Raw genomic sequence first — 25,588 nt, 5'->3', positions numbered from 1 at the left:
GAGTATGTTAATAAGCAGATTATATTTAAACTAATTAGAAACGTCATCTATCAAATTGACCTCTGCATCCTATTGGCTGAATGTAATGTATGTCATAAATAAACACACCTTATTTTAAAGGCACATGAACATTTTTAGCGTAAACAATGTATTTTATGATTCTAAATAATGCATATAATGACATAATGTCTGTGTCCTATTAATGAACATATTTCTCAACGATTAAAATGATTTATGGACTCATCAACAACACAACTTCTGGCCAGTCTATCATTAGATTACAAATATAACATTCATGAAAAGCAAGGGAGCTTTATGAACACACTTTATCACAAATACCGGTATGTAAATAGGCCACCTATCAAATATTGATCAATCCACGTGAGCGGAAGTGTGTGACATCATCACCAAAACACTGTGTGCGCTGGCACTGGAGCTGGCAGAAGACTATTTATCGGCGCATGTGACACGCTTACAAATAGCAAGACAACGGCAGGGAGGAGTGAAACACATAAGGGTCTGTTGAAGCAGTAGCCTACTGACTTTATCTAGTGGAATTATTTTATCCATAGTTCCGCGTTGTTCATCTCTATTTAGGAAGCAATATGGTCGAGCAGTCGGATCGCGCTCCACTGCTCGACTGGGAGGAGATTCCACCAAACGAACTGACCCAGGCGGTTCCCGCTCCAGCAAAAGAAAATGGATCGGAATCAAATCCGCCAGACGGCCGCTCTCTGGGCAGCACCGCGCTCGCCATCGAGTGGAACACTAGCTCTGGGGGTCCAGTAAGTGTAACAACCATTCCCAGCTTGAACAGGAGCCCTCACCTTGACCACCCTGGCCCATGGGGTGTTCCCAGCCCAATCCATGCCGACTCTAGAATATCTCTGAAAGAACGACTGGGATGGGAGGAAAAGGACCAAATAGTGGCTGTGTTTGTGGTAACCTTTGACACAAGATCAGGTGAGCAAGAGCAATACAGTATGGAGACCGTGTCATTTACCTTACTGGGCACAGTGGGGGACTGACTCATTCCATGGAAGTGCGCACACACTGAAAGATGACGTTGCAAGAAATGTCTACTGTTCTTTTCTTCCCGCTAGCATTGCTTATCTACGCTATTAAAATATGAACCAATATGTAGAGACCCAAATCATTTGTGGTAAGCATTTGTTGAGCAGGGAAAGCAGTTCGTCAAATTATTAATTTCTTCTGCCATCGCAAGGTTCAATAAGCTCTCTTTATATGTGAATAATAAGAGTAATGCAGTAACCTACTGTTACATTACTTTCTAATTTGATAATTCAACCCCCACCCCCCCCCCCCCCCCCCCCCTTGTACAGCTTGGATAATATTCTGGTTACTGCAAGCATCTCTTGACCTGGGGCAGTTTGTGTGTTCCTCTGTTACACCAGTATCACTAAGAAGGGAAAGCTTTCTGAGAGTCCTGGAAAACCAGTGTTAATACTTACCCTCCTCAACTTCCCTTTTATGGTACGCAGAGTTTTATAGTAAGATAGAATGTGTAAGGAAAAAACTAGGGACATGGTGGATGAATTTAATTCTCTCACAGTGAAGTGAACAGTATGGAAAATCAAGTGTATGTGTTTGTGTGTGTCAATGGCAGGTAACATGGTGGAATGGTGCTTACCCCAAGACGTGAATCTTGACGGAGTGGAATTCAAGTCAATGGCGAGCGGATCACACAGAATCGCCAAGGACTTCATGTAAGACTATTCCCCCAACTGAATGCACAGTGTTATTGGCAGAGGACCATCAGAACCCTATCAATAATATGTACGATGTTGTATACATTCACTAGATTCATCCATGTCTTTCATTTTTGCAGATATTTCCGTAAAGGCTGCTACTTTGGGCTGGCTTGTTTTGCTAACATGCCTGTTGAGAGTGAATCGGAGAGAGGGGCGCGGATGAAATCTGTGGGTATTCTGTCTCCCTCTTACACCCTCCTATATCGCTACATGCACTTCCTGGAGAACCAGGTTAGGTAAGTACTTGTCTGGCTGTCTGTTTGTCTGTTTGTTAGTTAGGCTTGGGCAATACCCTAAGGATGCACAATATATCGGTGAACATATCGGAATCGGACGATATTAGCTAAAAATGCCGACATCGGCATTGGCCCGATTTTCTAGTTTAACGCCGATGTGCAAAACTGATGTCAAAGCTGACGCGCATACCAATGTCTGCTGTGTGGATCGAGCAGTCAACAAGTCGAGCAGTCATTTGAAAGAGTAAGAACAAGTCAAAATCCATTAACGCCAAGATAATGGAATTCATTGCCCTTGACAATCAAACGTTTTCTGTCGTAGGTGATGTTGGCCATCGCCGACTGGTCGAGCACCGGTACACACTACCAAGTGAGCTATTTTTCAGATGTTGCCCTACCGGAGTTACACAGTAATAGCGTCACTGCTATTAGCTTCACGACTGACATTTGTACCGGCGATATCAGCCCCAGGAGCATGCTGACTCTGACAGCACAGTGGGTCGTCAAGGATTTCTTACTGAAGAAAGTTGTATTGCGTGCTCATGAATATGCTGGTTGCCATACTGCTGCTGCCATTTCAATGGCTTTTGAGAACATGTTTGAAACTTGGAAACATGAACATGCTAGCTCCATTCAAACAACTGGCTCGAGAAATAAGCTCATCAACTGCGCCTGCAGCAGATGTGATACCCTTTGTCATGGCATTGAAACGCCTGCTCAACAGAACTGCCAACACAGACTGTGAACAAGCGATTCGGTGGCATTCTCTCTACTGTGTCGCCGCCATGCTTGATGCTAAGTACAAGGACCGCTACTTCTATGCAGACAAGAAACAGGGTTTACGTAAAATGTTACATAGACAGATGGACACAGTGACGTACACAGTGACAGACACAGTGACAGTGCGCACCGAGGAAGAGAGGCCACGGGCAGACAGAGCTGAAACTTCACTGCTTGATATGTATGATGAAATCCTGGTTGAGAATGGAACGACTGAACAAATGAACGAAACAGCACAGCAAGTAAGTGATAGAAATAGGTTTTGATGATGTTTTACTGGTAATGGGGACATACGTAAATGCCAACAAAATAATGTGTGTGTGTGTGTGTGTGTGTGTGTGTGATACAGCCTGGATTCGAACCAGGGACTGTAGTGATGCCTCTTGCACTGAGATGCAGTGCCTTAGACCTCTGCATCCGTGCGTGCGTTAACTATTTAACTGTACTTGAATGCTTAAAAGGCTGCTAAAATGTTAAATATTGGTTATCGATATCTGTTTTTTGGCAAGGAAAATATAGGATATCGGTATTGACCAAACATGTCATATCGGTGCATCACAGGTATAAATGGTATATTTTGAAATACCGACAGTATGATTTTGAATACAGTATTTAAAAAAAATATATATATATATTTAACGGTAGCTATGCCACTGCTTCTACCTACATAGGTTAAGTACAACTATAAAAAAATCTAAGATGCCAAATAAATTATATCCAGCTCAGGGCTCCAGCTATGCATTTGGTTCGCTAACTTGCTAGCATCGGCCCGATGGCAAGATGTCAAGATCAAGCTTCTTGGTTACAGAAGAGCCATTCAATTCCCTCCTGGATCAAGATCCCTGTTGCCTAAATTGTTTTGTGCGTAAATAAATAAATAATAATCATTAAATATATACATTTTAGAAATGGTGCCCCTTCTGTGCACATTCGGTAATATTGTATACCTTGGTATGGTACAGAAACGTTACGACGATATGAATATCTGGATACCACTCAACCCTACTGTCTGGTCTGTCTGTCGCTCGCTCTCACTGTCTGTGTCACGGTCTGTCCATTCTCTCTCTTTGTCACTCTCTTTCTTTTCCGTCCTGTTTCACATTTCTCCCCTTATTTCCTTCCTCCTCTCCTTCGTCTGTATTTTCAGTCTCCTCATCTATTAAAAATAAGCCCTGAGTCAGTGCCACCACCGTCACTAGAAGCCATTTATATCACATTAAGTTTTTGTATGTAATCATTGGAATTGAAGAAACCCAAACAGTTTCCCTCAGTAAATCTTGTCTTTATGCTTGAATCTTCAAACAGAGCCTTATCTCTTATCTCATTAACTATGCATAAAGAACTGACACATCCAGCTCATGGTAGAGGTGTATGCTTGGGGGGTTAATCTTGACTGTATACAGTACAGCTACTTTATGTGGATCCATTGAAAGTACTACTCCACTTCCAGTTCCCAGGGAGGGATTATCCCAGGTTTAATCCAATCAAACTATGCTGTAATGAGTCTTCGATAACAGTCTCTTTCTTACCAGTGTTATCACTGAGATGCCAACTGCAGTCAGCATATAGAAAGTGTATAGTGTCTCTCCATGCAGACACCAGCTCCAGTGCCCTGGCTCGTATTCTCCTCTGGAGGCCTTCTATGAAGATAAGAAAGCTGTGCTGCCCCCAGCAGGGAACGGCCTTGTCACTGCTTGTCCGACCAGTGCTTGGGTCCCAGCCATCAACCGCTGCATGCACCCAGAGATGAAGGTGAGCACCTATGGCCACCTGCACCAGTCACTAATGTTACTGTGTGGCTGTTGTTTGTGTTAGTTGTGGATAATTGGCAATTAAATGTTTTGGTTTAAGTGTGTTTGTTCATTTTGAGATATGTGATAACTTCAAATCAAACTTTATTTGTCACATGTGCCGAATACAACAAGTGTAGACCTTACTGTGAAATGCTTACTTACTAGCCGTTAACTAACAGTGCAGTTCAAGAAGAGGTTAAGAATATATTTACGAAATGGTAGCACAATTCAATAACGAGGCTATATACAGGGGGTACCGGTACCAAGTCAGTGTGCGGGCGTACAGGTTAGTTGAGGTAATTTGTACATGTAGGTAGGGGTGAAGTGACTATGCATAGATAATAAACAGGAAGTAGCACCGGTGTACAAAACCAATGTGGGGATGGGGGTGTCAATTTTATGGGCTTTCCTCTGACACTGTCTATTTTATATGTCCTGGATGGCAGGAAGCTTGGCCCCAGTGATGTACTGGGCCATACGCACTACCCTCTGTAGCGCCTTACGGTCAGACCAAATCTTTTTAGTCTCCTAAGGGGGAATAGGTTTTGTCGTGTCCTCTTAACGGCTGTCTTGGTGTGTTTGGACCATGATAGTTCGTTGGGGATGTAGACACCAAGGAACTTAACTCTCGACCTGCTCCACTACAGCCCTGTCGATGCTAATGCGGGCCTGTTTGGCCCACTTTTTCCTGTCGTCCACCCTCAGCTCCTTTGTCTTGCTCACATTGAGGGAGAGGTTGTTGTCCTGGCACCACACTTCCAGTTCTCTGACCTCCTCCCTATAGGCTGTCTTATCGTTGTCGGCGATCAGGCCTACCACTGTAGTCGTCAGCATACTTAATGATGGTGTTGGAGTTCACCCACAAGCAGTCGTGGGTGAACAGGGAGTACAGGAGGGGACTAAGTACACACCCCTGAGGGGCCCCAGTACACACCCCTGAGGGGCCCCAGTGTTGAGGATCACTTGGGGGCGGCCCATCAGGAAGTCCGGGATCCATTTGCAGAGGGAGGTGTTTAGTCCCAGGGTCCTTAGCTTAGTGATGAGCTTCGTGGGCACTATGGTCTTGAACGCTGAACTGTAGTCAATGAACAGCATTCTCACATAGGTGTTCCTTTTGTCCAGGTGGGAATGGGCAGTGTGGAGTGCGATTGAGATTGCATCAGCTGTGGATCTGTTGGCGGTATGTGAATTGGAGTGGGTCTAGGGTATCAGGGAGGATGCTGTTGATGTGAGCCATGACCAGCCTTTCAAAGCACTTCAAGGCTACTGACGTGAGTGCTATGGGGCAGTAATCACTTAGGCGGGTTACCTTCGCTTACTTGGGCACAGGGATTAGGGTGGTCTGCTTGAAACATGTTGGTGTTACAGACTCAGTCAGGGACAGGTTGAAATTGTCAGTGAAGACACTTGTCAGTTGGTCCACATATTCTTTGAGTACACGTCCTGGTAATCCGTCTGGGCCCGCGGCTTTGTGAATGTTGACCTGTTTAAAGGTCTTGCTCACATCGGCTACCGAGAGCGTAATAACACAGTCATCCAGAACTGCTGGTGCTCTCGTGCATGCTTCAGTGTTGCTTGCCTCAAAGCTAGCATAAAAGGCATTTGGCTTGTCTGGTAGGCTCGTGTCACTGGGCAGCTTGCGTCTGGGTTTCCCTTTGTTGTCTGTAATAGTTTTCAAGCCCTGCCACATCCGACAAGCATCAGAGCAGGTGTGGTGGGATTCAATCATAATCCTATATTGACGCTTTGCTTGTTTGATGGTTCTCTAGAGGGCATAATGGGATTTCTTATAAGCGTCTGGATTAATGTCCCGCTCCTTGAAAGTGGCAGCTCTAGCCTTTTAGCTCGATGCGGATGTTGCCTTTAATCCATGGCTTCTGGTTGGGATATACGGTGCCTTGCGAAAGTATTCAGCCCCCTTGAACTTTGCGACCTTTTGCCACATTTCAGGCTTCAAACATAAAGATATAAAACTGTATTTTTTTGTGAAGAATCAACAACAAGTGGGACACAATCATGAAGTGGAACGACATTTATTGGATATTTCAAACTTTTTTAACAAATCAAAAACTGAAAAATTGGGCATGCAAAATTATTCAGCCCCTTTACTTTCAGTGCAGCAAACTCTCTCCAGAAGTTCAGTGAGGATCTCTGAATGATCCAATGTTGACCTAAATGACTAATGATGATAAATACAATTCACCTGTGTGTAATCAAGTCTCCGTATAAATGCACCTGCACTGTGATAGTCTCAGAGGTCTGTTAAAAGCGCAGAGAGCATCAGGAAGAACAAGGAACACACCAGGCAGGTCCGAGATACTGTTGTGAAGAAGTTTAAAGCCGGATTTGGATACAAAAATATTTCCCAAGCTTTAAACATCCCAAGGAGCACTGTGCAAGCGATAATATTGAAATGGAAGGAGTATCAGACCACTGCAAATCTACCAAGACCTGGCCGTCCCTCTAAACTTTCAGCTCATACAAGGAGAAGGAAGACTGATCAGAGATGCAGCCAAGAGGCCCATGATCACTCTGGATGAACTGCAGTGATCTACAGCTGAGGTGGGAGACTCTGTCCATAGGACAACAATCAGTCATATATTAAATCTGGCCTTTATGGAAGAGTGGCAAGAAGAAAGCCATTTCTTAAAGATATCCATAAAAAGTGTCGTTTAAAGTTTGCCACAAGCCACCTGGGAGACACACCAAACATGTGGAAGAAGGTGCTCTGGTCAGATGAAACCAAAATTGAACTTTTTGGCAACAATGCAAAACGTTATGTTTGGCATAAAAGCAACACAGCTGAACACACCATCCCCACTGTCAAACATGGTGGTGGCAGCATCATGGTTTGGGCCTGCTTTTCTTCAGCATGGACAGGGAAGATGGTTAAAATTGATGGGAAGATGGATGGAGCCAAATACAGGACCATCTGGAAGAAAACCTGATGGAGTCTGCAAAAGACCTGAGACTGGGACGGAGATTTGTCTTCCAACAAGACAATGATCCAAAACATAAAGCTAAATCTACAATGGAATGGTTCAAAAATAAACATATCCAGGTGTTAGAATGGCCAAGTCAAAGTCCAGACATGAATTCAATCGAGAATCTGTGGAAAGAACTGAAAACTGCTGTTCACAAATGCTCTCCATCCAACCTCACTGAGCTCGAGCTGTTTTGCAAGGAGGAATGGGAAAAAATGTCAGTCTCTCGATGTGCAAAACTGATAGAGACATACCCCAAGCGACTTACAGCTGTAATCGCAGCAAAAGGTGGCGCTACAAAGTATTAACTTAAGGGGGCTGAATAATTTTGCACACCCAATTTTTCAGTTTTTGATTTGTTAAAAAAGTTTGAAATATCCAATAAATGTCGTTCCACTTCATGATTGTGTCCCACTTGTTGTTGATTCTTCACAAAAAAATACAGTTTTATATCTTTATGTTTGAAGCCTGAAATGTGGCAAAAGGTCGCAAAGTTCAAGGGGGCCGAATACTTTCGCAAGGCACTCTACGTACGGTCACTGTAGGTACAATGCCGTCGTTGCACTTATTGATGAAGCCAATGACTGAAGTGGTATACTCCTCAATGCCATTGGATGAATCCCGGAACATATTCCAGTCTGTGCTAGCAAAACAGTCCTGTTGCGTAGCATCCGGGTCATCTGACCAGTTGCATATTGAGCGAGTCACTGGTACTTCCTGCTTTAGATTTAGCTTATAAGCAGGAATCAGGAGGATATAATTATGGTCAGATTTGCCAAAGGGAGTGTGGGGGGAGAGCTTTGTATTCATCTCTGTGTGTGGATTAAAGGTGGTCTAGAGGTTTTTCCCCCTCTGGTTGCACATGTGACAAGCTGGTAAAACTTTGGTTATTTCTGATTTAAGTTTTCCTGCATTTAAGTCCTCAGCCACTAGGAGCGCCGCTTCTGGATGAGCATTTTCTTGTTTGCTTATGGCCTTATCGAGTTGGTTGAGTGCGGTCTTAATGCCAGCATCGGTCTATGGTGGTAAATAGACGGCTACGAATAATATAGATAGTGTGGTCTACAGCTTATCATAAGATACACTACCTCAGGCGAGCAATACCTCTTTAATATGAGACAATATTAGCACCAGCTGTTATTGACAAATAGACACACACCCCCACCCTTCGTCTTACCAGACGTAGCTTCTGGTAAGACGAGGTGCTGTATGTCCATGTAACTCAGACTCCTGATGTCAAGGAGAGATTTTGGGCAAAAGTTTGTTTTTGGTCCATGCTGAGCAAGCTTATCCAGACTGAAAATGCTTTACCGTATCAGACAGCCTGACAGTCTATCTCTGTCCCCTCCAGATCACCCACCCAGCCGGCTGCATGTCCCAGTTCATCCACTTCTTTGGGGAGCAGATCATGGTGCTGTGGAAGTTTGCCCTGCTCCGAAAACGAATCCTTATCTTCTCCCCACCACCTGTGGGTGTCGTGTGCTACAGGGGTGAGAGAGAGCAGCTGACACACACCCACACACAGTCACCTTTACAAACCCCCACATATTTGTTTTTCAGATTTTATTACAGAATTCTGTCACTGAGTACTCCTGTCTCTGTAGTGGTTTTTCATGTTGCTCTGTACTCCCCACAGTGTACTGCTGTTGCTCTCTGGCCAACATCTCTATACCTGGGATAGGTGTGTCTGTGCCTGAGTTCCGCCCCTTCTTCTACATCAATGTGGCAGACATTGCTGCCCTGGCAACAGAGATGTCATACGTGGCTTGTGAGTGTTGACCTGGGGCTTTTGAATCCACAGTTAATACACTGAACAAAAATATAAATGCAACATGTAAAGTGTTGGTTTCATGAGCTGAAATAAAATATCCCATACATTTTCCATACGCACAAAAAGCATATTTCTCTCATTGTGTGCACAAATATGTTTACATCTCTGTTACTGAGAATTTCTCCTTTGCCAAGATAATCCATCCACTTGACAAAATGTGGCATATCAAGAAACTGATTTTAAACAGCATGATCGTTAAACTGAAATGTGCAATTTTGTCACACAACACAATGCCACAGATGTCTCAAGTTTTGATGGAGCGTGCAATTGGCATGCTGACTGCAGGAATGTCCACCTGTTGCCAGATTTCATTTCTCTACAATAAGCCACCTCCAACGCCGTTTTAGAGAATTTGGCAGTACGTCTAACCACGTGTATGGCGTTATGTGGGCAAGCGGTTTGCTGATGTGAACAGAGTGTCCCATGCTTAGGTTATGGTATGGACAGGCATAAGCTATGGACAACGAACACAATTGCATTATATCGATGGCAATTTGAATGCCTAGAGATACAATAACGAGATCCTGAGACCCATTGTCGTGCCATTCATTTGCCGCCATCACCTTATGTTTCATTATGATAATGCATAGCCCCATGTTGCAAGGATCTGTACACAATTCCAGGAAGCTGAAAATGTCCCAATTTTTCCATGGCCTCCATATTCACCAGACATGTCACCCATTGAGCATGTTTGGTATGCTCTGGATCAACGTGTATGACAGTGTGTTCCAGTTCACGCCAATATCCAGCAACTTCACACAGTTATTGAAGAGGAGTGGGACAACATTCCACAAGCCACAATCAACAGCCTGATCAACTCTTTGCAAAGGACTATGTGTCATGCTGCATGAGGCAAATGGTAGTCACACTAGATACTGACTGGTTTTCTGATCCATGCCCCTACTTTTTTTTTTTAAGGTACACTACATGACAAAAAGTATGTTGACACCTGCTCGTCGAACATCTCATTTCAAAATCATGGGCATTGATATGGATTTGGTCCCCCCTTTTCGCGTTATAACAGTCTCCACTCTTTGAAGGCCGTCTACTAGATGTTGGAACATTGTGATTCCATTCAGCCACAAGAGCATTAGTGAGATTGGGCACTGATGTTGGATGATTAGGCCTGGCTCGCAGTCGGCGTTCCAATTCATCCCAAAGATGTTCGATTGGGTTGTGGTCAGGGCACTGTGTAGGCCAGTCAAGTTCTTCCACACCGATCTCAACAATCCATTTCTGTATGGACCTCGCTTTGTGCACGGGGCATTGTCATGCTGGAACAGGAAAGGGCCTTCCTGAAACTGTTGCCACAAAGTTGGAAACACAGAATCGTCTAGAATGTCATTGTATGCTGTAGCATTAAGATTCCCCTTCACTGGAACTAAGGGGCCTAGCCCAAACCATGAAAAACAGCCCCAGACCATTATTCCTCCTACACCAAACTTTACAGTTGGCACTATGCATTGGGGCAGGTAGCATTCTCCTGGCATCCGCCAAATACAGATTCATCTGTCGGACTGCCAGATGGTGAAGCGTGATTCATCAATCCAGAGAACACATTTCCACTGCTCCAGAGTCCAATGGCGGCGAGCTTCACACCACTCCAGCCGTTGCTTGACACTGCGCATGGTGAACTTAGGCTTTTGTGCAGCTGCTTATTATGCTCCCGATTAACAGTTTTTGTGCTGACGTTGCTTGCAGAGGCAGTTTGGAACTCCACATTGAAAGTCACTGAGCTCTTAAGGCCATTCTACTGCCAATTTTTGTCTATGGAGATTGCATGGCTGTGTGCTCGATTTTATACACATGTCAGCAATGGGTGTGGCTGAAGTAGCCGAATCCACTAATTTGAAGTGGTCTCCACATACCTTTGTATATATAGTCAGGGTAGGTTACTTCCTAAAAGCAATCCGTTACAGTTACTAGTTACCTTCCCAAATTTGTAATCAGTAACGTAACTTTTGGATTACCCAAACTCAGTAACATAATTTGATTACTTTCAGTTACTTTTAGATTACTTTCCCCTTAAGATGCATTAGAAGAATATAAAAATGTATGTTACCAATTAAATAACATCTATTGCAGGATAAATTAATGTTAAAGTTTACATAGCTGACTGTATATGGATGTCAAATGTGACTTTATGGGTTGGTTATGTAGGCTTCTTCTAACCCATCGCTTTCTACTACATATAATACGATAAAATTATATCTTTACATTAAAAACCAAAGTGTATCAGAATTCCAATAAATGATACACCCATTGATCTTCAAGAATAGGAAATATGGAAGAATAGATTAGCCAAATTGTTTTACCTGAGCATAACCCCAAAATGAAGCACTTATTAGCCAGCCCTACTTTGTTTGTGAGTCAATAAGGACTGAGTGGGCTCATTGATTCGAGTTGAAAAATAAATGCTGTGCTCATTGAATGGCATGCTTTGAGCACTACTGAAAAGTGCTATTTACATGTTAAAAATGAATGCCATATGCGGCATTTGCTATAGGCCTATTGTTTACTTTGTTATTGGTGACACTTTGATATCTTGATAATATGCAATGGTTTTTAAAGGCAAATCCACAGATAAAATGGTCACCCCACCCCTGTTTTGGTAAAAAAGCTGAGGGATGGGCCTGGAGAAATGTAACCACTCTCAGATAAATAGACAGAGCTATGGATGCAAGGACTGACCATCCATGATATCAACATTATTGTTTTAACCATGTTAGAGGCTTTACAGTGTTTTACATTTACAATGTTTACAAACGTTGGGAAAAAACAAGAAAAAACAAGTCCAAAAATGGATGTAGCAACTACAGATTTCCTCTTTAAGTCTATCAAAAGTGTGAGAGTTTGAGCATGTGTCCATTAGGCCTATGTTTTTATTTATTTTTTATCAGCACAAATTAGACTGAGCAATAAATGCCCCACTTTTATTCCATAGGCTGGGATCCGCACTATGCAGCTGTTGCAAGAGCACATTTTTCACTGGCTGTTTCAAAAACAATGATTGATAGGCAGTTTAAACTTCTTGAATTCAACCATTATTGGATTCAAATACACATTTAGATTTGTGAACAGCCATCCACAACAACCACAATCCATAAGGCACAAATAGCTAAATGAGAGAGCAGCAGTGTGATTCACATCAATGCGCTTTGTGGATATCAATAATACGTGATATCCGTGTAGCCGTAAACTAGACCACTGCCGGCATCCTTACCTCCAAGTGTTTATTCAAGTTGGATAATCTTTGGATGCCGACAGCAGTGGCACCATTGGAAGACAAAGCTTAGACTGTAGCCGACAAAACCCTATTCCTGCTCTTTTCCCGCGATCCATCAAACACATTTGGTGTGTCATCATAGTGGTCTCTGACTTGTGGTCAGACGCTCAGGTGCAACAAATTTAAACTTGTGCCTTTTTTCAATGCTTATTTGGATGTCATTGAGAACAGAAGTGTCAAACATGTATTTTTCTTCTTGAGCATCCTTTCTGAATTTAAAAGTAATCATCTAGTTTTTCAAAAGTATCTGTAATCTGATTACAATATTGTTGCTGGTAACGGATTACAGTTACCGGTTTTTGTATTCCCTTACATGTAGCGGATTACATGTAATCCGTTACTCCCCATCTGTGACCAACAGATGCATATCTGTATTCCTAGTCATGTGAAATCCATAGATTAAGGCCTAATGAATTTGTATGAACTGTAACTCAGTACAATCTTTGAAATGATTGCATGTTGCGTTTATATTTTGGTTCACAATACATTATGCTAAGATTGATAAAGGGGCGTGTGTGTGTGTTTAGGTACGACAGAGAAGATCTTTGAGGAGAAGAAGGAGCTGTATGATGTGTATGTTGACAACCAGAATGTGAAGACACACAGAGATAGCCTTCAGCCACTACTCCGGCTGAATGGGGTGGACCGGGAGAAGTATAGGAAACTCAGCGAACAGAGGTACACAGAAACTGATAAATGGTGGAAGCCATTTTGAAGAGATGATGATGATGATGATTATGTTACTGTCTTTTCAGGCAACTGCTACTTTACACTCAGGAGGTGGATGGAGACTGCACATCAAATGAGGAGGACCTCTTTATCCTGTGAGTTTGTTTACACAACAGTATCTTTTGGTTGGGCTCAGTCTGGAGTGTTTATCAAACTTTCTTACAGAATGTCCTCTGTTCTCTCCGCTAGATTTTTCATGGAGCAGAATAACCGTATTTTCCAGACTCTATCGGAGGTGGCGGCGAGTGCGGACCCCACCCTGACGGCAGAGCACGTGAGGGCCATGGGGCTGGACCCTCAGGCAGACCGCACTTTCCTGGTGGACCTGCTGGAGCTCTATGGCATTGATGCCATGCTGGTCATCGATAACCCCTGCTGCCCCTGAGCCCTGTGTGGCCTGTGCTCCTCTCTCCTTGTCCCCTGAATACACTGCCTCCTACTCTTCGTCCCCTGGCCTCCTGCCCAGTCAAATGCCTGCAGATTTATCTTGGTCTCTCGTCATGCTCCGGGATACAGCCATCTTTGGCCAGTGTTAACTTAGAGACAGCTCACTTGGCCAATTGGGCCACGATAATAGACACTGCCTGGACTCTGCAGTTCTCTCGCTAAAGTCCGTTTCACATTCAACAACCACTCGTCTTGTTTGTCTTTTCGCTTGGCATCTGTTCTCTTCTCACTTGGATTTCTGCTTGGATCACCAGCCCTAGTCACTGGAAGTGGAAGTTCCACGGAACCTTTGATCAATGTGCCTCGTTGTACTGCTCCCAATACTATGGAGCACTGCTGACTTTGACCAACAGCGCCATGTATCTACAGTAGCATCCTGTTTGGGGATGGATAATCGATTGTTCCTCTCACTTGGAACCTTAACTCCAAATTCAGCCATGGCACCAAACCCTTTTTTCTTACGTCTTTACAGAGGATTCTACCTAACCATGTATAGTGTAATACTAAATATTCATGTGATTGTCAGGGCTTTTATTTTATGGATCTAAATCCTTCTGCTGAATAACTTTACCATGATGTTGTTTCCCAAACTTCTACATCAGGTTTGCTAGAGCTGAGAGTAAAGTGTTTTCACTCGGATTTCCTCTTAAAAAGCAAATTGTGCTGAAGTTGATCAAACTTGTATTTTTCAGAATGAAAAAGGGGAGCAATGTGAATATTTGTGTGTTTGATAAAAGTCAATAATCAAGAAAGATTCACACATCAAGACTAATTCCATGAATCTGCTTCACATAAACAAGAAGACCTCTTTTGGTTCAAATAGGAATACAGTGTTTTTCATGATGTCAGCTAATCATACACATTAAAAGGGAAAGATGAGTCATGCCAGATGTATTTATTTGATATAATGCCCTCATCCAAGGAGGTATTTATTATGGAGCTGAGGTTGAATATTTGTTAAATACTGTAACATTTCATTAGACTGCACATGTTTGTCTGACTTGGTCCAATGCTGACACCCATACAGGCAGACTCCAGTCACTTATGTTTTTCTTGTTCCCTGGTCACATTGCACATGTGTATGGTGACTTTTGGATAATGTTTTGTGTAGTTTTTTATCAAATTTAGACGTTTTAAAATTGTGAACCTGAAACTTAAATTAATGTGTTTCTATGACACTAACTTATCATGAATGCTGCACCACACCACAACCTCTGTACTCTTGTTTTATGACCACATGATTATGGGTCAACTTGTTTGTGTTCTGATTTAATGGCCCAATGTCAGCAGAGACACTATTACTAAAAGTGCAGTCAGTGATGTAACAGTCTGTCTGCCTCGGAGCCAGCAGGAAGCTTTGTGTGTTGTGTACTTCAAACTGTACAGCCCATTTATCAATGAGATTTGTTGCAGATTAATTAGATCCACGGGTGGTCTATGAGAGGGCAGATACAACTTTCTTTCTTGTTGGAGCTTGTCAGCTGCAGGAAGGAGATCGTTGTGCCCGTCACTGTTACAATGACTCCATTTGTATGCTTGAGGTTCACAGAGGGAATACTCCCCTCTCTGCACAGACAGACAGACCCTGATATAGGATAAATTTAGATTTTTATCAAAATAAGATAACATGGACAGGGGAACTTGATCATAGATCAGCACTCCTACTGTGAGACCCTTTTTGAAAACAGGCCCTGGAGATGTTATTTTGTTCAATAGTCCTGGGTGACTGATTTAAATCAATGTATGAAGCAGTCATCCAATAGATGTGAGTTCAATGACGCATCAAATAGTTTGTATGAAGATTGCGAACTGCTTTCATTGGGTTCGACTGGTCAGTAGATGTCGGCAATAGTGGCACTGTTCATTGAGGTTTAGCTGGGGACAGTTCTGTCCTACAGTGTGGGTTATAAAGCCTAATTAGTGGGTAATCTTTGTGTTAAGTGCAGGCACTCAATTAAGACCACAGGATTATTATACCTGTCAACAGGAAGAGGCATAGATGAAATGTTTTAGATTTTAAACACTTCCAACTACTTTATCAACATGTCAATTGACACTACTGATATTGGTGTTTGGTAATCTGATTAAATGTAGTTCACACCCATGTTGACTTAGCCCCTTATCCCTTCTGTTTGTTTTGACCTGTCCCACCCTGTTCTTTTCAGCACATCCTGGGCATGCAACTGTTTGTTTTACAGGTGTATCATGTAAACGTAGTAGAAAATGCACACGACACACAAATAAATGTATCAAATGCCTTCTTTGTGGAAATTGTTCAGACCTGTACCAGCATTGGCTCATTTGAATTTATTTGTACAGTATGTCACCCCACTGAATGTCAACAGAAAGCTTAATCTGTATTACTGAGGCACTAATATGCTTCAAGTACTTTAACAACTCATATAGCTAACTGTTAATCCTTGATCACAGCAACTGTAATGTAAACCTATATTTAAAACATTGGTTAACTACACAGCTACATCCAGTACCTGTACTACTATTAAACAAGGAAAGAGACTTTAGTGATGAATACACATTTAGTAACTTGATCGCATGAGCCACTCTTGTTTTCAAGCTGGTGACATTACACAGTACTGCCACTGTAAAACAATAAAACATTGGTTTTCTCTGATACTTGTTGGATTGTATTTGTGATAAGTGTTGCCAAGGGAGAGTGATTCTCATACCAATGTATCATCTTATCATAGAGTACTGTACATGGAGGACAGTCTGCACTTTTCATTGGTATTAAAAAGTGACAGAACTGTGTGCATCATAACTGAATTATTGAATAAGACTCTTATTACACATTTAGCAACACATGACAATATACAATAGTAAACCAGTCAGTTACACCAATAGTCCTGCCGAGCAGACTTCTATAAGCTAATTGGTTTGAAAATAGCAACCAAAATGCTTGGTCCTTGTTACTGCATCATATTGTCATCTTCCATAATTGTGAAAATATTTCAACTGAACATGTCAATGTACTGTAACAATGAGACCTCACTGTAGACTGGTCCAGCTGTGTGTTATGGCTGTTTAAGGACATACTCCAGAAATAAAGAAAAACACACCCAGATACAGTAGAGGTATAGTCCCAGTACAGCCACTAATGACCCCTAGCCTTGACCCTCCTCCCTATTTCTGTGTCCTGCATATGGTCACTGCAGCGCTTCCCTTACAGGACTTGTGTGAGGAGCTGCTCTCTGCGTTCAGCGCTGCAGAAGAAGCGCAGTTTCCGTGGCAACAGCCTCACCTCCACCGACATAGCCTCGTACTCCTCGTTGTCGATGTTGTAGAAGCCAGCACCTTCCTGTGGGAGAGGAAATGGGACAGGACAGTAGGGAGAGGTCATGGAGCAAAAAGAATATCGCACACATACTAAAATAAACCAATTTATACAAGAATACATGTCATTTGTTTAAAGGTTGTAATTATCAAAGACCGTAATGCATCTTGTCCAATGATTTATGTAAACCTTGGATAGCTGATGCAATGTTTTGGTCATTGATAGGCTTTGAAGCCATATTGTCGGCCATATTGACACTCCACAGTAAGAATAAGAATGAATGGAATTCTACAGTATTTAAATTAAATGTTTCAAGATATTTAAGTATTTTTTGTTGTAGTGGTGACAGAAATTATAGTTTAAGGAATTTTGTTTAAAATAATTGTTCATTTTTATGTTTAGCTCACAATATAATGCATTCTTCTAAATGAAGGTGTCTGTAAAAAAATACATGTGGCAAAAAGATATGCAGACATTAAGAAATGCATTTCCATAGCTTCCAAAATCTTTTCATAACGGTGGGGAAGTGCCAAGATGGATGCACGGTGGCTCATTGGTCTCGTCTCTGAAATGTATAGGCTTAAGACAGATGAGGGAGTATTAGACCTCGGGCAGATTGAGTCGACATGCACTAGCCTCCAGCTTCAGTGATTGTCTTGTGAATGCAGTTGAGTCCGCCGCTTTCTTCTCTCTGCAATGCAGAAAATGCAACAGCCTTGACACATGCTACATGAGTAAGCAATAATTAATTTTACTCAGGTATTACACTAATAATGTGAGAAGACATCAAAACTATGAAATAACACATATGGAATCATGTAGTAACCAAAAAAAGTGCCAAACAAATCAAAATATATTTTATATGAGATTCTTCCAAGTAGCCACACTTTGCCTTGATGACAGCTTCTCTCACCCAGCTTCATGAGGTAGTCACCTGGAATACATTCCAATTAGCAGGTGTGCCTTGTTAAAAGTTAATTTGTGGAATTTATTTTCTTCTTAATGCGTTTGAGCCAATCAGTTATGTTGGGGTGGTATACAGATGATAGCCCTATTTGGTAAAAGACCAAGTCCATATTATGACAAGAACAGCATGGCTACCACAGCTTTCTGCAGCGATACACCATCCCATCTGGTTTGGGATTAGTGGAACTATCATTTGTTTTTCAACCGGACAATGACCCAAAACATCTCCAGGCTGTTTAAGGGCATTTGACCAAGGAGAGTGATGGAGTGCTGCATCAGATGACCTGGCCTAAACGATCACCTGACCTCAACCCAATTGAGATGGTTTGGGATGAGTTGGACCGCAGAGTGAAAGAAAAGCAGCCAACAAGAGCTCAGCAAATGTGGGAACTCCTTCATGACGCTTGGAAAAGCATTCCAGGTGAAGCTGGCTGAGAGAATGCCAAGCGTGTGCAAAGCTGTCATCAAGGCAAAGGGTGGCTATTTGAAGAATCTATAGTTTAATTTGTTTAACACATTTTTGGTTACTGCATGATTCCATGTGTGTTATTTCATAGTTTTGATGTCTTCACTATTATTCTACAATGTAGAAAATAGTAAAAAATAAAGAAAAACCCTTGAATGAGTAGGTGTCCAAATGTTGACTGGTACTGTAAATCTCCACAACTTACCCAACAGTGATAAAATCTCCCACAGTGAAGGAGTCCGGCTCCACACACACCAGCAGGGAGTCATCAATACGCTGAAGGACAAACAAGACAACAGGCAGTTTAAACATCCTGTCACTTTTGTTTTAGTAGTTACTAGGTAAAAAAAATAAAAATCTATATATACAGTGGGGCAAAAAAGTATTTAGTCAGCCACCAATTGTGCAAGTTCTCCCACTTAAAAATACGAGAGGCCTGCCATTTTCATCATAGGTACACTTCAACTATGACAGACAGAATGAGAAGAAAAAAAATATCCAGAAAATTACATTGTAGGATTTTTAATGAATTTATTTGCAAATTATGGTGGAAAAAAGGAATTGGTCAAAGAGCTGTCAAAGGACACCAGAAACAAAATTGTAGACCTGCATCAGGCTGGGAAGACTGAATCTGCAATAGGTAAGCAGCTTGGTTTGAAGAAATCAACTGTGGGAGCAATTATTAGGAAATGGAAGACATACAAGACCACTGATAATCTCCCTCGATCTGGGGCTCCACGCAAGATCTCACCCTGTGGGGTCAAAATGATCACAAGAACGGTGAGCAAAAATCCCAGAACCACACGGGGGGGGGGGGGACCTAGTGAATGACCTGCAGAGAGCTGGGACCAAAGTAACAAAGCCTACCATCAGTAACACACTACGCCGCCAGGGACTCAAATCCTGCAGTGCCAGACGTGTCCCCCTGCTTAAGCCAGTACATGTCCAGGCCCGTCTGAAGTTTGCTAGAGAGCATTTGGATGATCCAGAAGAAGATTGGGAGAATGTCATATGGTCAGATGAAACCAAAATATAACTTTTTGGTAAAAACTCAACTCGTCGTGTTTGGAGGACAAAGAATGCTGAGTTGCATCCAAAGAACACCATACCTACTGTGAAGCAGGGGGGTGGAAACATAATGCTTTGGGGCTGTTTTTCTGCAAAGGGACCAGGACGACTGATCCGTGTAAAGGAAAGAATGAATGGGGCCATGTATCGTGAGATTTTGAGTGAAAACCTCCTTCCATCAGCAAGGGCATTGAAGATGAAACGTGGCTGGGTCTTTCAGCATGACAATGATCCCAAACACACCGCCCGGGCAACGAAGGAGTGGCTTCGTAAGAAGCATTTCAAGGTCCTGGAGTGGTCTAGCCAGTCTCCAGATCTCAACCCCATAGAAAATCTTTGGAGGGAGTTGAAAGTCCGTGTTGCCCAGCAACAGCCCCAAAACATCACTGCTCTAGAGGAGATCTGCATGGAGGAATGGGCCAAAATACCAGCAACAGTGTGTGAAAATCTCTGTCATTTGACCTCTGTCATTACCAGCAAAGGGTATATAACAAAGCATTGAGATTAACTTTTGTTATTGACCAAATACTTATTTTCCACCATAATTTGCAAATAAATTCATTAAAAATCCTACAATGTGATTTTCTGGATTTTTCCCCCTCATTTTGTATGTCATAGTTGAAGTGTACCTATGATGAAAATTACAGGCCTCTCATCTTTTTAAGTGGGAGAACTTGCACAATTGGTGGCTGACTAAATACTTTTTTGCCCCACTGTATATATATTAAAAAATAAATAAAATGTGCTGACCGTCTGGACAGGGTTTTTGTTCTGAGTTTGGATTGACAGCTCCAAAGTAGACAGCGTTCTCTCATCCCACCTCTCTGGCTCCTCCACTTTGGGAGACTCTGCACAAACAGAAAACCAATGCCAATCATGCTTTGTTAAATAGAAGATACACAAGGACATTTAAAAGGGTGTTATGTAGACAGACAAACAAACAAACACTAACACAAATATAGTGTTACCTGGAATAGGTGGGTACCAGTAATTTTTCAATCTGCGGGCAATGCGGTACATTAGGTTGGGGCGCTGGGGCTTTTGTTCCGGCAGGTCAGGAGGGCGAAGGGTCGGGGCTATGTAGGACACAGATGCCTCGTGAACCTGGGGCCATTCCTGGCAGATACAAGAAGACAACATGGTACAAATGCATGGAGGAACGGCAGACCATGGACTTTGAATGGAAACAGTCATGTTTCTCACCCGTAACGTACTGAACCAATGAGCTGCTTTTATCTTCAATGGGCCAAGGTACCAATATCTAAGATAGAAAGCACAGCAATATGAGAAATGTATTTTTAGAGAAGAAACACAACTTCATATTATTATAATGTAATGCACGTAAAAGTATAATATGTGGGAAACGTGTTTACCATAAGCTCTGAAGTTTGACTAGTAATTGTGAGGTTCTTACTTTTTGATGGTGGAAGCCACATCTCTGAAGGCCCCCCACCGTAGACCAATCAGGGCAAACACTGGCTGTTCTTTCTCTCCCTGGATACATAAAACCAGAAACACAATACCATTTTTTATCTTGCTCTCAATGGAGTTATGGTTATTCAATGTCGATTTAAGGTAATATCAGTTTGTGTCATCTTGACCCCTCCCTGAATCCCAGACCCTTCTAGTCTCACCTTGATTTGCAGCACATCCAGAGGTACCGTTTCTCCTTGCAGGATAGACAATGTCGCTGATGTGATGTGTCTAAAAACAAGAAGCAATATGGATGACAAAAAGATTGGAGGATATTTTAGGACACTAACGACAAGATGATGGTATAGGTTTGTATCTGATGAACAAGAGTGCCGTGTTTCAATGGGATACTTACTTCACCTGATTGTCACTGAGGATGTGCAGACTCTCACTCAGGGAATTGTGGGAGCCCAGTGGGATAAATCCTATGGGGGTTTTACTGAACGACTCCTGGGTTTGAGAAACACCCATAGGACTGGGTAGTTAGAGACAGCTTAGCTAAAACAGTATTACACAACACTTATAACATACAATTAGTAAAACAAGGATTATACAACAGTCAATGCTACACAACTTACATGATCAGCCCTCCGCAGCAAGCCAGTGATAACCTCCTGCAGAGTGCCATCCCCTCCAGCCACAATCAGCATGTCTGTTTGCTCCATCAGCTCCATCAATTTCTTTGCTTGGCCCTCATAGTCTGTCTGTAAGAGAGAAGACACATGTACAGGGTTACACTGTGTAGAACTATAAAATATAAGGCCTTAGATGCCATGGGGAAACAAAATTGTAAGCCTACCTTTACTAGTGTTACCTCCATACCAGCCAGGTGTAATATAGGCGCAGCATTCTTCTCAAATAAGTTGTTGGCTTTCCTATGATCAGAGAGAATTGCAAAATTACAGCAAGACAAATTAGTCAAACACAAATTACAATATAAAAGGGAAATGGCTGTGGTGCAATAAGCAGGATCTCATGCTTATTCTCTTTGCTTAACTTTAGAGAATGTGACGATTATCTCTTACTTACCCACTACAAGCTGCTGGGTTTAGAATGACTGTGGCTTTCTTCAGCTGTTCCTGGGGTGATATCTGCTGACGTCCAAATTCCTGCAATTGAGAATGGAGTATTTTGTATTAGAGAGGAAAACAGTAAATTCAAGTGCAGAATCCTTGAATGCAGACACATATTGTACACAATAAGCCATGTCTCACCCTTGCAGCCAGGCAAGCATCTCTTCGTAGCAGATTATCGCTGTGAATAAAATACAAAATAAAAAAAAATAATTGACAAAGAAAACAACTGATTAAAATACATCCTCCTATTATTCAATGTTGTTGGATTTCAAATCACAAAAACCGTTCTGTAAGACCTTGATGATTTCTCAATGGCTACCAATTCCTGTGTGCGTGCTCAATGATATTAATGCTAGTGATGATCTGTACTTGATCTAACAACCATACCGGTAATTCTGAAGGAAACGTTACGCACCAGTGTTTACCATACAGCCAGTGTCCACCGTATGATAGGGCACACGCAGCGACTGTGGACTTCTTCCAATGATTCCGCAGAGTTACAAATACTTTCACAACCCGAGCCATTATCGACACTATCAGAATATCCGTTTAAAAACGCTATGTATCATCTGTGTAAGCATAACAATTAATGTCCTTTCCCTGTCAGAAGCATTTTGCATGTGACACATTGGTGCAGCTATCTTAATAGTCTTATGAAACAAACACTTTCAGTATTAGTTCCGGTTGAGTTTCATTAAACATGTTATGAAATAAGTTCTCCCGTAACATACCAACAATAACAAAAATAAGGGAAATTTACTAATTGATAATGGTACACAATTTCAAGAAACAAGTAATCGTCATTAGCTCAGAGCTTATTGACGAAACACTACATTTCCCATACACTAGCTGAGGTCTAAAAAGAACACCTCGCCCGAAGAATAGTCTAAAAAAAAGATATATGTTTTATTACTTTGTCACTTCATTTTTAAAATATCAATGGTCACATTATATACTGAATAGTATAATGGCTGGTGAACAGAAGAGATATGTAATCAAATATTTTTTTAAACGTTAATTATTGTATTTTTACTCTGGCGCTAAGCCAGGGCCAATTCTCTAGAATTCGACATCAACATGGTGGCGCAGATGGCGGGAAATTCGGGTATGGGTTTCATTTCAAATAATACAGCAGTGAGAGGTTGTTTATGGCTATTTACAACACAATCCATATTTGTTTACTAGAGCACTTTAATTCTATATAACACTGTGTCAAGTTCAGACAGGAGGAACGCTAGCCAATGTTAGCCAATCGTTACAATAACGTACGTTTTTATTTATTTCACCTTTATTTAACCAGGTAAGCTAGTTGAGAACAAGTTCTCATTTACAACTGCGACCTGGCCAAGATAAAGCATAGCAGTGTGAACAGACAACAACACAGTTACACATGGAGTAAACAATAAACAAGTCAATAACACAGTAGAAAAAAAGAAAAAAGAGTCTATATACATTGTGTGCAAAAGGCATGAGGGGGTAGGCGAATAATTACAATTTTGCAGATTAACACTGGAGTGATAAATGATCAGATGGTCATGTGCAGGTAGAGATACTGGTGTACAAAAGAGCAGAAAAGTAAATAAATAAAAACAGAATGGGGATGAGGTAGGTAAATTGGGTGGGCTATATACCGATGGACAATGTACAGCTGCAGCGATCGTTAGCTGCTCAGATAGCAGATGTTTAAAGTTAGCAGATGTTTAATTTTTTTTTTTTTTTTGCAATTCGTTCCAGTCACAGGCAGCAGATAACTGGAAGGAAAGGCGGCCAAATGAGGTGTTGGCTTTAGGGATGATCAGTGAGATCCACCTGCTGGAGCGCGTGCTACGGGTGGGTGTTGCCATCGTGACCAGTGAACTGAGATAAGGCGGAGCTTTACCTAGCATGGCCTTGTAGATGACCTGGAGCCAGTGGGTCTGGCGACGAATATGTAACCAGGGCCAGCCGACTAGAGCATACAGGTCGCAGTGGTGGGTGGTATAAGGTGCTTTAGTAACAAAATGGATGGCACTGTGATAAACTGCATCCAATTTGCTGAGTAGAGTATTGGAAGCTATTTTGTAGATGACATCGCCGAAGTCGAGGATCACGTTACCAATGGAGATAAACACTGGTAGAATGTTTGCTTCTAAATATGTATTTTTATTCAGGTGAGAACCAGCAACACCACTTCCCAGGTCTGAGTTGGGGGCTGGTTGCAGTGCTGCTCTACTGGGATGGAAAGCTTTGTGTGGCCATCTCCCTGCGCTCGCTCATCCAGTGCCTCCACTGCAAGACCTTCACCTTGGAACTAAGGTATAATCTACTTCCTGCTTTCATTTTTCTTATTTCTGTGCCTTGATGATTAAACCGCAGAGGACTGTGTGTTCTCTTGTGCACTCTGTTGACTTGGTTATGTGTGTTCTCCCTCAGTGAGGAGCTGTTGGCCCTCACCACACATTTCACAGATGAGCTGATGAGCCAGGGCCTGACGACGTGCCTACTGACGCTGGTATCAGAGATCAATGTGATGCGGGAGTTTGAGCGCTTTCAGTAAGAGCGTGGCCTGGGAAACGAGAAACATAGGAAAGAGGTGAGAGGAAGCCCTTCTCAGAGGAATTGTATCATCACACAAACAACATGCTGATTTAGGTCTCCACCATCACTGGTATTATCAGGCCGTATTAGCTAGCTACATTTGCTCTTCCTCAGTACATTTATTAGCTAGTTAGCTAGTGATAGAATAATTTGTATGTTTAAGATCATGCCTAAAGTGTTCCACTCTGAAACCATATAATTCTGTGAAATGTATTAGAATCATAAAACTATAATCTGATGATGTGTGTAGTTTGTCAGATTTAGAACCAGGACATTTTGTTCCTGTTTAGCTGCCGGGGCGGCAGGGTAGCCTAGTGGTTAGAGCGTTGGACTAGTAACCGGAAGGTTGCAAGTTCAAACCCCCAAGCTGTCGTTCTGCCCCTGAACAGGCAGGGGCAGAACAACCCAGGCTAGGCCGTCATTGAAAATAAGAATTTGTTCTTAACTGACTTGCCTGGTGAAATAAAGGTAAAATAAAAAATAAAATAAAAATGTAAGCAGGGTGCAAGTGTGAAACAAAGGATAAGAGGAGCTATCGACAGATAAGATAAGATATGTGAGAAAGGAGGAGGTGAGAAATTTATGAAAATTATGAAACATGTTGCAGAATATGATAAACAATATATGTGTGTAGTGGAAAAGTAACTGTCTGAGCAAGGCGTAATTTAAGATTTGAACTTGTTTGTAGAGGTCGACCGATTATGATTTTTCAACGCCGATACCGATTATTTGAGGACCAAAAAAGCCGATACCGATTTAATCGGCCGATATTAAAATAATAAAATAAAATGTATTTGTAATAATGACAATTA

General features: G+C 42.0%; 2 protein-coding genes across 2 annotated transcripts; one reads left to right on the top strand and one right to left on the bottom strand.

Annotated features, from left to right (window-relative positions):
- The first annotated feature begins 384 nt into the window (after positions 1–384).
- On the top strand, positions 385–16,490 carry LOC139374269 (DENN domain containing 11). The gene is made up of 9 exons (XM_071115304.1): positions 385–963; positions 1,628–1,727; positions 1,850–2,008; positions 4,384–4,540; positions 8,917–9,055; positions 9,202–9,333; positions 13,210–13,360; positions 13,438–13,506; positions 13,601–16,490. The coding sequence occupies exons 1-9, from the start codon at positions 606–608 to the stop codon at positions 13,794–13,796; spliced, it is 1,461 nt and encodes a 486-aa protein (XP_070971405.1). The 5' UTR covers positions 385–605; the 3' UTR covers positions 13,797–16,490.
- LOC139374279 (acylglycerol kinase) lies at positions 16,120–22,843 on the bottom strand. Its single transcript, XM_071115315.1, has 14 exons — positions 22,615–22,843; positions 22,338–22,377; positions 22,153–22,232; positions 21,923–21,998; positions 21,702–21,827; positions 21,479–21,573; positions 21,285–21,354; positions 21,065–21,144; positions 20,854–20,911; positions 20,619–20,766; positions 20,401–20,498; positions 18,788–18,858; positions 17,757–17,841; positions 16,120–17,174 (listed from the first exon to the last, which is right to left on the bottom strand). Exons 1-14 carry the CDS (start codon positions 22,722–22,724, stop codon positions 17,040–17,042), a joined length of 1,272 nt encoding a protein of 423 aa, XP_070971416.1. The 5' UTR covers positions 22,725–22,843; the 3' UTR covers positions 16,120–17,039.
- Between the last annotated feature and the right edge of the window lie 2,745 nt (positions 22,844–25,588).

Source organism: Oncorhynchus clarkii, chromosome 2 (assembly GCF_045791955.1).
Source record: "Oncorhynchus clarkii lewisi isolate Uvic-CL-2024 chromosome 2, UVic_Ocla_1.0, whole genome shotgun sequence".
In the NCBI taxonomy this organism is placed as follows: Eukaryota; Metazoa; Chordata; class Actinopteri; order Salmoniformes; family Salmonidae; genus Oncorhynchus; species Oncorhynchus clarkii.
Note: the sequence above shows the minus strand (reverse complement) of the source record. Positions and strands in the feature narration are given on the sequence as shown.

Coding starts and splice junctions, on each gene's coding strand:
- LOC139374279 (XM_071115315.1), bottom strand. CDS start 22,724: ATGGCTCGGGTTGTGAAAGTATTTGTAACTCTGCGGAATCATTGGAAG. Junction 21,145..21,284: donor TGGATGTGCTGCAAATCAAG/GTGAGACTAGAA, acceptor TTATGTATCCAG/GGAGAGAAAGAACAGCCAGT. Junction 20,912..21,064: donor GTGGCTTCCACCATCAAAAA/GTAAGAACCTCA, acceptor TTTCTATCTTAG/ATATTGGTACCTTGGCCCAT.
- LOC139374269 (XM_071115304.1), top strand. CDS start 606: ATGGTCGAGCAGTCGGATCGCGCTCCACTGCTCGACTGGGAGGAGATT. Junction 2,009..4,383: donor TTCCTGGAGAACCAGGTTAG/GTAAGTACTTGT, acceptor CTCTCCATGCAG/ACACCAGCTCCAGTGCCCTG. Junction 13,361..13,437: donor AGGAAACTCAGCGAACAGAG/GTACACAGAAAC, acceptor CTGTCTTTTCAG/GCAACTGCTACTTTACACTC.